Consider the following 16,596-nt stretch of genomic DNA (forward strand, 5'->3'; position numbering starts at 1 on the left):
ATTCGAAGTTTATTTTCATTTTGCACCAGTTTTGCATAAAAAAATGATTTTTTTATAACATAGCGTGTAATTTAATATTCTGGTGTAATTATTGAATATTTTAAATCAAAATCTTGGTAAATTGACTCGTGTACTTATTCGAGTGGAATATTTACACAAATGTCAATCCATATTTTGAACAACTTTTAATTATTACAATTTTCAAGTACCGGTATCGATGGGAATCTGAGAGTATCGGCATCGGTTCAAAGTGGTATCGGCTCAGCCCTAGTTTTCATTTGACTCTTCCTTGTACAGTGGGATCCATGAGTATTATCGTGCAAATTGTCCATCACCATGTTCGTGCACTTTATTTGACCCGATAAGAGCTTCAAGAATTAAAAGAAAACTCAAAACAAGCTGTTGATAACTTCTGCACCAGCATACATAAAAATCCATCGCTTAAAAACATAGGATGTAAGAAAAAAGTTAATGAAAATAGTCATGGACAATTTGCACGGTAATACTCATGGATCCCACTGTACAGTAGGATGTGAGACTCCTCTATTGTGGGCCCTGTTCAGCACTGCACAAAAAGAAGCAAACAATAAAACATGAAATTCCAATGTGGATGGTGACAGAGGCAAGGAAAATCAACAGAATGCTAAACAAACAGAGACGTACAGATATCAGACGTATACAACTTGGTCACATGTGGAAACTCATGTAGTAAATTTCATTACAATATAGTGTAAATGCTTTTTTTTTTTTATTATGCCTAATGCTTAAAACTAAGTACATGTAATTGTTAGACCAGAACTAAACACTTTCCAGCCTACTGGGTTCAAAATTATTTATTTAAGGTTCAAAATATCTTGCTCACATTGGGTGAATGGTTTTTAAATTTATTGGTCCAAAGATGTTACCATTTAGTTTTCTAAAAAGATATGTACACTGTACAAAAGGAATCCTTCATTGCCTTTTATATGCTTCTGACTTTCTTCTTTTCTCTGTATACAACAGCTGTTCTAACTGAAAAAAAGAAGAGAAATTAAGTCAAATGTTTATGTTGCATTTTTTTCTAAGTAAATGTTCAGTTTATATAATATATTTTAATCTTCAATCCACACATAGTAATGACTAAAACACCTAAATGATGCCTTAAAATTCCAAAATGATGGTTAAAAATGCTCATGTAATGACTAAAATGCCTAAGTAACACCCAAAACACACAAATAAAGCCTAGAAGCGTCCAAATAATGAATAAAATGCATAAATAATGCCTAAAATGCCTAAGTAACAAAGTGCTTAAAGACTAAGATGCCTAAATAAAGATTATAACACCTAAATAATGACTAAACACCTAAAAATCCCTAGGCAATGGTTGAAGTGTCTAAAAAACACCTAAAACCCTAAATAAAGCCTAAGAACACTTAAATAATGGTTAAAACATGTAAATGATGCCTAAAACACCTAAATAATGCCTAAGTAATGAATAAAATGCCTTTGTAATGATAAAAATGCCTAAATAATTTTTGCAAACAACTAAAATGCCTAAAAGCCTAAGTAAGGACTAAATAATGCCTCAATAATGACTAAAATGCCTAAGCAATGCCTACTATGCCTCAATAACGTGTAAACAACTCCTCAAATGTTTAAGTAACAACTAAAATGCCTAAGTACTAAAATGCATGGTAATGATTAAAGATGCCTAAAGCACATCCACGCATGGGAACTGGATAAGTCAATTGGCAATATAGGGGTGATGGTTGCAAGGGGGAAATTAGGGGGCAGATTCTTTAAAAATGTAGAAATGCCGCTGCATTATAAAGTGGGCAATAATAAACACCACCTACAAATGAAATACTGAACCGATATCTACTACATATTTCTGCCTCTCCCTTTTTCACATTTGGGGTTTTCCACCCAAGCTAGGTGTATCTTCCGTGGTGGAACGGTAAACAACCAGTAACATACACAGTCCGTCCAGTGGGAAAGGTGACTAATGAGAAATGAAAGACAAAACGTTGTGGACTGTTTGTTTACAATAACGTTTATTCAAAATAGACACCTTGTGAGTCAATACATGCACTGAAGCGGTTGTAGAACTTTGTGAAGCAGTCTTGGTACTCCTGTTACGGAATTGCCTCCAAAATTGCGGTTGAAGCCTTTTGGATGTCTGGAATGGTGTCGAAACGCCTTCCTTCCAACGCCAATTTCAGTTTTGGAAATAGCAGTCGCATGGAGCTAAATCTGGAGAATATGGGGGTGATTGAGCTCCACTATCCCTTTTTTGGCCAAAAACTGGCGTACCAACCTGCTCTTGTGCACAGGTGCATGAGCCCTGTTCCCGATATTCAGGTCGAACTCTACGAATCCTGGCCAATAGACGATGCAAAATACCCACGTAATACTCAGCGTTCACAGTGTGACCGTCTGGAGTGAATTCTGTGGATGATGCCTTTGGAATCGAAGAAAACCGTGAGCAGGGTTTTGATTTGGCTCTTCTGCATGCGCACTTTCTTCGGTTTTGGAGAGCCTGGACCCCGGACAATCACGAAATCTTGCATACCATTTAAACACGTTCTTACGACTCAATGCCTCACTACCGTAAACAATTTGAATCATTTGAAACGTCTCTGTTACACTTTTACCCAATGTGAAAGAGAATTTAACGTTGGCACATTGCTCAGTTTCCGAACGATGTTCAGCAGGTACTGTCAGTCACAAGATCCGTATGAGTAGTGCTTTGCAACTTTGCTGGAAGAAAGTCGAAATGTGTCGCTACGTAGTACATATACTTCTCCATAGATGGCACTGGTGGTTCCGTGGCAAAAAAATCAGTCACCTTTCCTACTGGACTGTGTATAAGTGTGGATTTTTAACGGCTAATCTAATAAGAATGAGTTTTTGTAAGATCAGATCAAAAGGACCACCTGAGGTTAAAATGAGACTTAAGGGTCATTTCTACTACAGAGTTTGCATGGCCAAGCAAGATGTGTGTATATAGACTTTTTCTAGAAACAAATCCAGCCTGGATATATTTTTCTATCAGAAGGAGGGGGGGGGGGGAAGCCCTCAGAGGCTGTTGCACCATGAGTTTAGGGTAAATTGTTCCTGTTAAAAATGTCAAAATTATGTCAGCAGATACAAATAGGAACATTTTGGAGGTAAAAAATAAAATATATGTTGTAAGAGTAGATGAATGCATGCATGTATATGTCTGCCAAAATATATGGGGTGCTAAAGTACCACATAGAGGACATCGTCAAATATCTTATCTTATTATAATTTTACTCATCAATGATTTCAATGCTATGAATCCTTGAAAAAAGGACAATTTCTATCCTGTATATGTTCAACCACACAGCACAAGGTCTAGGTCTGCCACTGTCATTAAATTTTCCTTGGGCCACGTACGGAATAAGCAGATCGTGTAAGAAATTCATCAAGATGAGAACTTGTCCTCTGGAGTAGGGATGGCCAAGTCAGAACCAGACATGGGATAATTTTTATATCCAGATAGTTTTACATAGTTTATATGTTTTATGGACTCTATTGCATATTCCTTTATTTTGTTATGTCTCTACAGTATGTATTCTCAACATAAATGTCATTCTATCTATCTGTCCCTTTATCCAGTTAACAGATTCTCTGAACATTTTTAATTTTTACAGACAAATCGGTGTAAATCTAGATCGACACATGCATTGCACGAAGGCTGTGTGTGTGTGTGCCCAGAATTTCTTCAAAACTACACACAATATTTCAGTTTGCCTTTTTTTGTTCATTTGTATACAACGCCAACCTCATCACAAAGTGTCGCATCTAAATTTTCACAATTTTTCAATTTCGTAAGAGCAATCTGCACTCATATTCAAACTTTTGTAGCTGAAATAATAAATCTGAAACTAAAATTTTGGATGTACATTAAGATTTCATTTTAAACAACATTTTCAAAAATTGTTATATCTAGTGCCATAAATGAGATAAGACTGATGATGAATGTGGTATGTTCGCTGCTAAAGATAAGACACATTTTTTGATTGAGCAACTTGCATTATCTTTTGTGTATTAACTTTTTGTTACTATTATTGAAATGCTGTATCACTGTGGTATATATCATTTCATTTTTACTTGCTTTTTCATGCAGCAGAAAAATGAACAACACAAAGTTATTGTTACAAAATTCATTAAGATTAGGCACACACAGGAGATGTACTATGTAGACTTTTCAGTGAAAAATGCAGGCTCAACCAGGATTCGAACCTGGGACACTGTCATACTGTGTCATTGCTCTTCCACTGAGCTACCGAGCTGGCCTGGCTTCACCTGGTTTTTCACTGGGATCGTCTCTGCTAGTGCTACCACAACGGGATCTATTGCCTTGAAACATTGTAGAGGTCGGAACCAGGCAATGCCGATATCTACAGTGTTTCAAGGACAACAGATCCCATTGCGGTTGCACTAGCAGAGATGATTCCATACATTTTTTCTACATCGCAACAAGTTTGAAAAGCACACATGTGAAAACTTCTCATCTGGAGAGGCTAACATGTGGGAGAGACTGTTGTCTGCTAAAGGTTAAATATTTTGCTTAAAAATGTAACATTTTCTGTTTTGTACCCTGGTAACCTAATATATGGACATGTGCTGAAAGAATGTTGTTGGGCGTCGGCAAAAATTTTTCAGGAGAGATCGGGCTAATGATAAAAGTTGAATAGTCGATAAATAATAAGTATTATTACCACAGTTATAAATGTTATTATAAAATAATAAATATTACAAACTAACATTTTTTTTCGAAATAATAATAATAATTATTATTATTATGTACATGGGGAGACTCAATCCACCAAACGAGTGAATACACACACAACTATTTTCCATTATTTCTTTTGCATTTTATGCAGTTAGTATCTGAAAGCATTTTGATATTAACCTCTGCACGTCTCATTCAAGAAAAGGCTCTAAATGTTTTTCTAAATTTTTTTTATATATATATATAAAGTGTGATGTGTGGCCTCTCACTTACAACTGTAATTATTAGAATTTTGAAAACTGTGAAACCATTTGTTCTTTGGATGAAATTGTAGAAGAACTTTGTTCCTGTATTTTTCACTCAAATGTTTTCGATCCAATGCATTTTTACTTTGATTATTCTGTTCGAATGCTAACTAAATTAACTTTATTTCTGTAGGCTAACAAACGTTCAGCTTTCTTGTATCTTTAAATGAACAATGTCGATTTCCACAGGGGGTCCACTGACCCGTACGACCCCCCTCCCGATGCCCATGCTTAACCTGACAACTATCTTGTTGCCTCTCCCATGCCACTTCCTCTCTCAGCATCATTGTGGTCTGGTGTCTCCAAGGGAGCAAGCATTGCATTTTATATCAAAGCACACAAATAGGGAAGTTTGTGTGGGTTTCTTGAGTTTGCTTTATCTTTCAATGTGTATGATTGGTGCATTGAACTTTAATTCAGTTATTATTTCTTAACTTAAGAATAACTCGCTGACCTTGAAAAAGCAAAGAGCAATCCCTCTATACAGATTAATTGGTTAATTTGGAAATCGATAATTTCAAATCGAAATTTTTGTGATCATCTCTACCTAAGCACAAAACATATTCAATGAAAAAGTTTCAATTACGATAAGCATCATAGAGTGGTGATGATTGCACTCTTTCAGAAAAATTGGTAAGCCCAGCCACTTTATCCTGCTGATACGAGGATTACTATTTATATTTTGAGCCTAACAATGAAAAAACAGGAATTTGGCATTGAAAACTGCTTTATTGTTTTTCGAAATATTCTCCTTTATGGTCAATACACTTTTGCATTCGTTCGAACCATTTGTCAAAGCAGTTTTTCCAATCTTCTTGAGACACCTCCATAATATGGTTTTTGAACGCATCAACGGCGTCTTTCGCCGACGAAAATCGTTGTCCACACAATTTATTCTTGATATTCGGGAACAAGAAGTCATTGGGTGCCAAATCAGGACTGTACGGCGGATGATCCATCAATTCGATTTTTTGACTGTTCATAAAGTCGGTTGTTAGACGAGATGTGTGACAGCTGGCATTGTCTTGATGAAGAATGATCCGACGGCGTTTGTTTGTTTTCCGTATTTGACCGAAGACCTCTGACAAACAAATTGTTGTGTACCATTCAGAGTTGACCGTTCTACGTTCCTCTAAAGGCACAGTTGCCACATGACCATTTTTCCCGAAAAAACAGGCGACCATTTGTTTCGATGTGCTTCGAGCGCGAACAACTTTTGTTGGATTGGGTTCATCTTGAAACACCCATACAGTCGACTGCTGTTTACGTTCCGGCTCATATGCATATATCCATGATTCGTCACCTTTTACAATCTTATATACGTCTTTTGAAGCACCACGATTGTATTTATTGAGCATTTGTTTGCACCAATTGACGCGAGCGTCTTTTTGAGGTTTTGTCAAATTGTGTGGGATCCAACGAGAACATACCTTTCTCACAGCTAAATGATCATGTAATATTTTATATATGCTGGTGGAACTAATGCCTATGGTTGCCTCAATCTCACAGTATGTCACATGACGATCTTGCAGTATTAGGTTTTGCACAGCATCAATGTTTTCTTGAACAACAACTGATTTTGGACGACCTTCGCGAATCTCGTCGGTGAGCGAATGGCGGCCACGATTAAATTTGTTATACCAGCGTTTCACAGTGGCAAAGGATGGGGCTTCATCGCCAATTGCGGAAGTAAGTTGATCGATGCACTATTGTCTTGATAATCCACGTCGGAAATCGTAAAAATCATCGCACGAAAATGTTCACGGGTTAATTCCATTTTATTGTTGTCGCACAATCTCCAAGGCAACATAAACAACACAAATGAAGCTATTGACAAAACATTTGAAGTACGTTATGGTCAATAATGCCAGACGATTCCGTGCAAACGTCAAATCGCGCCTAACTTCAATCAGTGTTGCCAAGGCTCAAAATATAAATAGTGACCCTCATAATGTACTCATAGTGTTATTATGTGAGTTACAACTTTGTATCTAAGCTAGGGTGACCCAACTGTCGACCACGAATTTAAGGCACATTTCCAACTTTCGGCATTGAATTTATGGAAGATTAGATGCAATAAATTTAGCGCATTTTTAGTGGCACAGCATCACTTCAGCAAATGTTTATGTAATGGATAATATTAAACAAAATAATTAATTTCTATTTTATATATTATACAGATCAAAATAGAGAATAAAAATTTACAAATTTGCACGTGTCTTAATCCTAACCCATTTTTTTGTCCATTGCTGATGCAGAACTGAGAATCATTCAACCACTGGAAGATTTTACATCACTTCCGCCTGCCAAAGGTAAAACGTGCAAGATTTTGCAGTCGACTTGAAGTTTTGTATGGCTCGCAGAACTCGGAACGTGTTGAAATTTCATGATCTTGGTTGTTAATGAAAAATACGGGAGAAATATAATGTCAATACGGGAGTTGGGAGGATTAAAAAAAAAAAGCTCTAATATGCGAGAGTTGGTCACCTTAATCTATGCTGTGTGATTGCATACATGCAGGATAATGTTTGCAGGGTTACCAGGTCTTGTTCTCTGAAAACAAAGCCACAACAAGCACAACAGTTTTAAGCTCCTCCACATATTATGAGAAAAAAAAAGGTTGGAAGGACTAATGCTAATAATAATAAAAAAAAATTATATGTTTAAAGTGAAGTTTTTTCTTACCAAAAGGATCAAATCTTATAAGTTCCTTCTTGTCTGCAAGCCTTTCCCGAACTACATTAATCCTGTGTCCAGACACCATGCTCTCACACATAACCAAAATTAACCTGAAAATGTCAAAATTAAATTTAATTACACTGTGTATTCAAGTTAGCTGCATCAAGAAAAACATGTAAATCAACACTAAGCAATTTTTTTTACGCATAACATGCATGCTACTCTAGGTTATTGTACTTTATTATCGTGAGTGCAAAGTAGCTATTTTTTGAGGGTAGCATTTCAGGAAACAAGTATTGAAATTAACAACACATTTCAACAACAGTAATGAGCAAAATTATGGTATGCTTAAATTTTTTTCAAAAATGACCATTTGTTCTGACAAAATTATATATATTTTTTCAAGTATAAGAGTTTGTACAAATTTTCTTACTATTTTTAACATTCAAATATACAGGGTTTATTATAATTTAATGATGACCTCATGCTTGGAATATGTTTTTTCAAAGTAAAATATTTTAAGGCAGAGAACTCTCTTGTTAAATTTATTTCTGTGTTAATTTCATATGGGGACAGAATGCATAGTGTTTGTCATTATTTTTTTAAACTACGGTTAAGTATGGAGCCACTTCAATATTCGAAGGAATAGAAAGTCTCAGACTTTCCATCATGCAATTTCTATCACGACTTTTAGTAAACCATTTCAAGAATCATACAACTTTCAGGTAGCCTAAGGAAGGCAATAAGAATGGCTACACTTCTGTAACTTTCTCTAGAGAAGCACCAGAAAGCATGGACTTGCTAAGTAAAAATTCAAAGATTTTGTTAATAACATAGCAGTATCGTCTCAAGGTGGGCATCAGGAGGAGGGGGAGGCAAACTGGTCTGTCCCCCTGAAGGGAAATTAAATTAAAAAGGGACCAATTAAAAATATATAGCTATAGCTAATTTATCCATTTTTGTTCTCAAATCAAAATATTTTCCATATATAACTATTTTTAAATATATAGCTAATTTATCCATTTTTGTTCTCACATCAAAATATTTTCCATATATAACTATTTTTACGGTACATGTGTTGAACGTGATGGTTTCCTAATTTTGTTCAAAACAGGATTTCACAAAGAAAAGTAGAATGGAAGTTCGTCATATCACTTACTTTGACTTCGCTTTCTTGCACAGCACATTGGTCAGAAACATTCTGTAATTCACTCAAGTTCGTATCTGAAAAACAAATAGGAAAATAGAATAAATATGACCAGTTTAAATGCCATCACGATGAAATCTGAATTAAACAATCGGAACTTGGGCCAATGACTGACCTAGCTCATTAGAAGAAAACTAAGAATTAGACTGTACCTTCCGATGGAGTACTGGTAACGCTGTCCCCTTTTATTACATGTTCGATCTCCGGTCAACACCTCTTACTCGTTTATTTCTTCATTTTTAACCTTTGTACTTACCTATTCTGCATTGCGAAAGATTGTTTAAGGTGGGATTTTGCTTCTTTCACGAAAATAATTTCAATTTTTAACATTAACAGTAATTATTGTTCTTGCTTTTTTCGCTTCTTCTTCTTCCATTAGCATCACAACCCTTTGTGGGTTTTAGCTTTCTCAGACAAATCATTCCAATCTTTCCTCTTCTTTGCCATTTCTTTCCAATTTCTAACTTTGAGAATCTTTAAATCTTTGCATACATCTTCAATCCATCTCATCCTAGGTCTTCCAATTGGTCGCCTTCCCATAGGTTTCCATTCTAGTATATGTTTTATAGTTCTCATGTTATCCATTCTTTGTATGTGGCCTAACCACTTAATTCGTTGACTTTTGATATATCGTATAATGTCTGCACCATTGATTAATTTTTCTAGTTCCACATTATTTCTTATTCTCCATACATCATATTCTATCTGTACCGGGCCAAAGATCTTCTTTAAAATTTGTCTCTCAAATATACTTAATTTGTTTCTATCCTTCTGTGCTAGGGTCCAGGTTTCAGCAGCATATGTAACCACTGGTCCTATCATAGTAAGATATATCTTCATTTTTGTATTTCGTTTCAGAAGTTTCGAGTTTAGCAGGGATACATTTGCATAATAGGCCTTTTATTACCTTTCTTTATTCTTTCGTCTATTTCAGATTCTATTTTATTGTTTTCATTAAGTGTAGATCCAAGGTATGTAAAGTTACTAACACATTCAAAAGAGTAATTATTTATTAATATTGATCTGTTATTATTCATGTTTGTTCTAATAATATTCATGTATTTAGTTTTCTTTTCATTGACTTGGAGTCCTACTCTTGCAGCTTCCTCTACTAGACTTATAAACGTTTCTGAAAGAGCTTTCTTAGTTCTTGCTACAATAGCTACATCGTCAGCATATGCTGTGACTTGTTTTAGTCTAGTACTGATGTCTCCTCTCACATCTAATTTTTTAATCACCGAGTCCAAAACTAAATTAAATAATGTTGCTGAAAGAGGATCTCCTTGGCGGACTCCTGTCATGACATCGAAAAAGTCCGATCTTGCATTTTCAATTTTAACTGAGGCTCTAGTGTTTTGAATTGTCATTCGGATTAACCTTACTAATTTATTTGGTATTCCAATTTCTTGTAACCTTTGTAATATTGTTGGTCTATATATTGAGTCGAAGGCTTCTTTGAAATCAATAAACAAAACATGCAAATCTATATCATATTCATAGCATTTCTCGAATATCAAACGCATCATCAGGATGTTATCTGTAGTACTTCTGTTATTCCTAAATCCACTTTGATACTCTCCTATAATATCTTCGGCATAATCAGTTAGTCTGATGTTAATTATTGCTGCAAGTATTTTATATAGGTTATTTAGTAGTGATATGCCTCTATAATTTTCACAGACTGTTTTATCTCCTTTTTTAAGTATAGGGCACACTAGTGCTATGTTCCAATCATTTGGCATTTGTTCTCGATTCCATATATTAATTATAAGTTTATGTATTCTACGATACATTTCTTTTCCAGCTGCTTGTATAAGTTCACTGTTCATATTGTCATTTCCTGGTGCTTTCATTTTTTTAAAGTTTTTAATTACTGTCTCCACTTCTTCGTATGTTGGTGCATCAACTAATATGTTTTCATTATCCTGCTGATTCATCGTATTCCAGTAGGGCACTTCTAAATCCTGGTTGTGCTGAACTCCCTGGAAGTGTTCTTTCCATCTATTCATTATTTCTGCTTGTTCAGTTAGGATTTGACCATCTTTGGATTTTAAGTTTCTAGTTCTTGGTTTATACTGTTGTGTTATAACTTTCTGGGTTCGATAGAATTTTCTATATTCTTTTTTGGTGTTTAGTTCTTGTAACATTTCTATTTGTGTTTTTACTGCTTGGCGTTTCTTTTCTCTACACATTTTCTTAGCATGCTTTTTCAGATTTTCATATTTTTCTCTATTTGATCTTGTAGTTCTATTAAGACAACTATTTCTAGCTTCATTTTTTGCTTTAACCGCCTTTTTACATTCTTCATCATACCAATCTTCATTTTTTCATATGCTTTGGTTCCTAAAACCTGATTAGCAGTACTATCTATGATGTTTCTTAAATTATCCCACTCGACTTCTACATCATCTTCTTCTCCTGGTTCATCGAGTTTTGTTTGTATTTTTTGTCTGTATGTATTTTGTATAGAAGATTTCTTCAATTTTTCTATGTTCCATTTCTTAGTTTTCTTGTATATTCCATCATTAACCATGCTAATCCTTTGTCTTATTTTAGTTCTAACAAGATAGTGATCCGTATCACAACTAGGTCCTCTATATGTTTTGACATCAATTATTAATGTAGCTCTCCTCTTATTGATCAGTACATGATCAATTTGATTACATCGTTGTTCACCGGGTATTTTCCAAGTCCCTTTGTGGATTTTTTGATGCTTAAATCTGGTGCTACTGATATCAAGGTTTTGTAATTAAAATAATTTCAATTTTTAACATTAACAGTTAAACATCCACAGCTGTGGATCATGAGTGGGTATGCAGTGTTTCCAACCTTCTTAACCGAAAAATGGCCCCAAACCATTCCCTCATAGTCCCAAATATCATTCACACATAGCCCCACAAACATTCACAGTAAGGTTAGGTTAGCTTAGGTTAGACAAACACAGTTAAAATTTGGGGCCACAAACCATTCCCGCATAGCCCCAAATACCATACACGGGTAAAATTTTCAAAGCCGGGAAACTTCTGTAAGTGTTGACTTTCGTACTTACCTATTCTGCATCGCAAAAGATTGTTTAACAAGGGATTTAGCTTTTCTTAACGAAAATAATTTCCATTTTCAAGATATCAAGTAATTAATCTTCCTTGTTTTTCCCCTTCCAAAGGTATTTTTGGTGAAAATGAGTGCTGATGGAACCTAACCTAACATCGTAGGCATACCTCATCCCCGTGATGGTTTGTGGGGCTATCGTGAATTTTTGGGGCTAACGTCAAATGGTTGTGGGGCTACCCGTGGATGGTTGACATTAGCCCCAAAAACCATCCACGGGTAGGTAGCCCCAAAACCCATTGACGTTAGCCCCTCCCAGATGGTCTTTAAGGGGTGCAAACAAATGATAATCACTGGGGGCTAAATCCGGACTGTAGGGGGGATGGGGCAGAACTTCCCAGCGCATGTCGGCCAGAGTTGTTGTTGTCACATTGACCATGTGAGGGTGGGCATTGTCATGGAGAAGAATGACATTTCCAAACAACATCCCAGGTCTTTTCTTGCGAATGGACTTTCGTACAGCACCACTCAACAATGTGGAGTAATACTGGGCATTAATCGTGCTCCTTTTGTCCAGAAAATCCACATGGATAACGCCCTTCATGTTCCAGAAGACACTTGCCATGATCTTTCCAGCGGGCGGCTGCGTTTTGCTTTTCTTGGGGGGGAGGGGAACCTTTATGCCGCCACTCCATGCTGCGTCTTTTGGTCTCTGGGGTTGAATTGTGCAACCATGTTTCATCACACGTGATGATGGATTGCAACAATTCATCACCTTCTGCTCGAAACCGATTCAGAAGCTGTTCACAGACCGTGTCCACTTCTGATCGAATGTCAGCTGGCGGGGAACCCACCTTGCACAGATTTTGCGGAAGCGTAAGTGGTCGTGAATGATTGTCTCAACACTCCCGAGACTGATATTCACCTCGGCAGCAATATCCCGCACTGTTACTCGCCGGTTCTCAAGTATCATTTGCTCAACTCGTGCGATATTCACTGGTGTGACTGTAGTCGGGTGAATGTTTCCATGCGCTTCATTTGTCACCAGCTCCCGTCCTTTGCGAAACTGCTCACACCATTCGTACACTCTTGTCCGCGACATCGTTTGTTCACCATACTGTGCTTGCAATCGTCTGAAAATCTCAGCTGGTTTCACTTTCTCCTTCACGAGAAATTTGATTACACACCGCTGCTCCACAGCCACAGACACACTGCTTGCCGCCATGTTCGATGCAAATGCTGCACATGCGCGAAATACGTCATGCTGGGTGCTAGTTACTCGCGAAGGAATACATTACGTCGCCCGCACGTTTCATCATGATCCGGCTATTCATCGATTTTTTATGTACGAAAATCCCGGTCAACCTTGAACGACCCTTGTATATTTCTATTTTTCATATTCTTGCAAAACAACGGCATGGTTGGAAACACTAACAGGGGGTTATACGTCCACGAACTTTGACGATGCTACAGAAACTCGGTAATTTTCCCATATCCTGAAAATGGCTGAAATTTGCTAGTTCATTTAATTTCAATATTCGTACTTACATATTCTGCATTGAGAAATATTGTTGAAGGTGGCATTTCGCTTATTTCATGGAAATAAGCTCTATTTGCGACATATCGAGTAAGTTTTCATCGTTGTTTCTTCCCTTCCGTAACATGCGAAATGGCGGTCACAGTTTCACTACTGTAGTCGGCATGCAGTGTTTCCACCCCCACTCCACACAAAAAACCTACCTAGCCCCACAAACCATTTCCAGTAAGGTTAGGTTAGATTGGGTCACGTTTGTTACAATAGTTAAAAATTGCTTTAGAAAAAAAATGTGTAGCCCACACACCATTCTCGCATAGCCCCACAAGCCATTTGTGGAAACGTACCTTCTCCAGTTACAAAAACATGTGTTTGGAAACACTGACTGGGATTACGTCATCACATACAGGCAACATCCGGCTGGAAGGAAATGATGCAACACCTTTCGTGCATTGGTCAGACATTTATATCGAAAAATACATGATTTACCGGCAAAATTCAATGAACGATGCGAGAAAGCACTTCCCCAAACTTGCACAAGTCTAAAGAAACTGCATTCCGTAAGTAACTTCTCCTGTAAATTTGAAGAAATCCGTTTTTCGGATATGGGAAATTTACCCAGAAACTCATTTTCGTAAGTCATTTCAGCCCAAGTTCCTTTTGTTTTATTGCGATTTCATCATGCTACGAATGCAATTTTTACATGGTTCGATTTCGATGTACGTCTGTTAACACATACTGCGAAGTTTTAGTGATTACTTAAGGTTCTTGTTCAATATATGCTTTCGTGGTTAGGTTAGGCAGGGTTCAATTAGCATTAGAATAAAGTCTCTAAATGCATTCTACTAAGGTTCCGATTTACTTCTACGATATTTACTGTCCCTTGTCGATGGAGAATATCATGTCCATGAGAAGTGCGTAATGTAATTTTCGGTAAAATTTAAGTATCCCCAAAACGTATTTCTTCAATTTTACAGGAGAAAGTACTTACCGAACTGACTTTCCGTACACTTTTGAAAGGTCATGGAAGTGTTTTTTCCCATCGCTTAATTTATATCGCTGGTAAATCATGTATTTTAGAAGATTAATGTCTCTCCGATGCAGGAAAGCTGTTGCCTCTATGTCCTTCTACTACATAAACCAAATGCTGCGTGCGCTGGATGATGTAATCCCCGGTCAGTGTTTCCAGCCACTCTGTTTTTTTTGCAAAAACATGACAATTTTAACTATGTTTGCCTAAACCTAACCTAACCTTGCCATGCATGGTTTGTGGGGCTATCCGTGCATGGTTCGTGGGACTATTTATGAACTTTTTAACAATTTTGAAGACGACAATTTTAACTGTTTGCCTAACCAAACCAAACCTTGCCATGCATGATTCATGGGGCTATTTATGAATGGTTCGTGGGGCTATCTGTGAATGGTTCGTGGGCTATCCGTGCATGGTTCGTGGGGTTTTAGAACCTGGAAAAAAAATATGAAATCAGTAACACGAAAGTAGGTATTTTTCGATGAAGAAGGTTTCAACACTGCATAACCACTGATCATCGACAACGCTAGTCAAGATTTCTCCGCCATTTTGCGTGTAACGCAAGCGAAAACGAACAAACAAGAATTACTCGATATGTCGAAAATTGAGATTATTTGCGTGAAAAAAACGAAATGGCACCTTCAAGAATCCTTACGAATGCAGAATACTAAGTACCAATGTGAAAACCAAGAAGAAAATAAAGGAATTTCAGACGTTTCGGGGATACTTAACATTTAATGGTTCAAATTTCGTGTGACAATGATTTCCATAATTCTACGATATTAGTCTTTGTGCTAGGAGAAATCATAAAACAATCGGAACCGTTACCGTAGTTTCTTCTGTAAAAATGAAGAAATCCGTTGACCGGAGATCGAACAGTTACCCCCATTTTAATCAAAGGGACCCAATAGGAGGAAATTACACAGTAGTTCAGGTTCCAATTTCAAATTTGTACAACCATGAGCACAAATAGTACATGGAACAAAGTTCGTTATACCTACTATACTTCTGCATGCCAAAAGATACTCACATATGCAAGCAAATGTCTAAAGTTTCTGTAGTTATAACAAATTTCCGTGTTGATTATACACATAGGTATATATAGAGTCAACAACAATTCTATATGTAACCAACAAGAAACATAAAACAACATTCACAGCAATATTATACGAGTGTCTTACCCAACCAAAACAAACGACAAACATTCACGCTGTATAAAATGGTATATGTAGTTTTCGAAATTCACGTCTTTAATACTTTGTGATCAGAAATTAAGGTACCCTGTCTTTGAATCAACAGTCCAATCATTTCATAATGGACGTTACATTTCGAGACGGGGCATATTCGCCTCTTCCCGATTAAGTTAGGATTTTCTCTGGACAGGATATTACCGAAATTTCCCGACTGTGTGAAAATTGCGAATGCTACCGGTGGCGAATTAAGGAGGCGCATGCTTTTACGGCGACCCCTTCTCAATCTAAGAAGAAAAAATCTATCCTCAAGAATACCTATCCCTTGTGTAAAGTTATTTTCAGTGTCTCGATCTTTCGTACTTACCACATCCAGCGCCGTAGCTATTACCTATGCTATCACAGGTGACTAGGGGATGTGCGGGACAGAATTTTTTTGGGTCGGGACGGGATCTGGACGGGAAATTTTTTAAATCCCGACATTCGGGACGGGAAACATTCGAAATTTCTAGATGCTCTGGAAATCTCGAATTCTACAGGTTATTTTCACTTTAAGTGATTTGCATTTCTGGAATAAAAACTAACAATTTCCGATAAGTTCCACAAACTTACAATGCAGAAAATGTCGAGAATTAACGACTTTTTAAAATGATCATTCAGTATTGCTCGGGATCCCGAAAAGTCGGGAAGTCATTCCCCGAATTAGGATCTGGATTGGAATTTTCTTTTCCAGATTTTCCCGATTTTCGGAATCCCGCACACCCCTACAGGCGACACATGGCTAGAGATAGAATTTTTCACGAAACGGAAGGTTTGATTAGTGATTACAATACAGCAGTCCTACTGCCTTTTATACGGGTGT

General features: G+C 36.8%; 1 protein-coding gene across 1 annotated transcript; it reads right to left on the reverse strand.

Annotated features, from left to right (window-relative positions):
- Window positions 1-734: 734 nt before the first annotated feature.
- On the reverse strand, window positions 735-15,719 carry mRpL33 (mitochondrial ribosomal protein L33). The gene is made up of 4 exons (XM_083113735.1): window positions 15,575-15,719; window positions 8,885-8,949; window positions 7,732-7,835; window positions 735-1,011 (listed from the first exon to the last, which is right to left on the reverse strand). Exons 2-4 carry the CDS (start codon window positions 8,923-8,925, stop codon window positions 962-964), a joined length of 195 nt encoding a protein of 64 aa, XP_082969861.1. The 5' UTR covers window positions 8,926-8,949; window positions 15,575-15,719; the 3' UTR covers window positions 735-961.
- Between the last annotated feature and the right edge of the window lie 877 nt (window positions 15,720-16,596).

This window comes from Lepisma saccharinum, chromosome 28 (assembly GCF_977018435.1).
Source record: "Lepisma saccharinum chromosome 28, izLepSacc3.1, whole genome shotgun sequence".
Taxonomy (NCBI): domain Eukaryota; kingdom Metazoa; phylum Arthropoda; class Insecta; order Zygentoma; family Lepismatidae; genus Lepisma; species Lepisma saccharinum.

Bases quoted from the DNA above. Each gene is read 5' to 3' on its own strand.
- mRpL33 (XM_083113735.1), bottom strand. From the start codon at position 8,925: ATGTTTCTGACCAATGTGCTGTGCAAGAAAGCGAAGTCAAA. The intron at 7,836-8,884 runs GTAAGTGATATG...TGACATTTTCAG, and splicing joins TGCAAGAAAGCGAAGTCAAA to GTTAATTTTGGTTATGTGTG. The intron at 1,012-7,731 runs GTAAGAAAAAAC...TCTTTTTTTCAG, and splicing joins TATAAGATTTGATCCTTTTG to TTAGAACAGCTGTTGTATAC.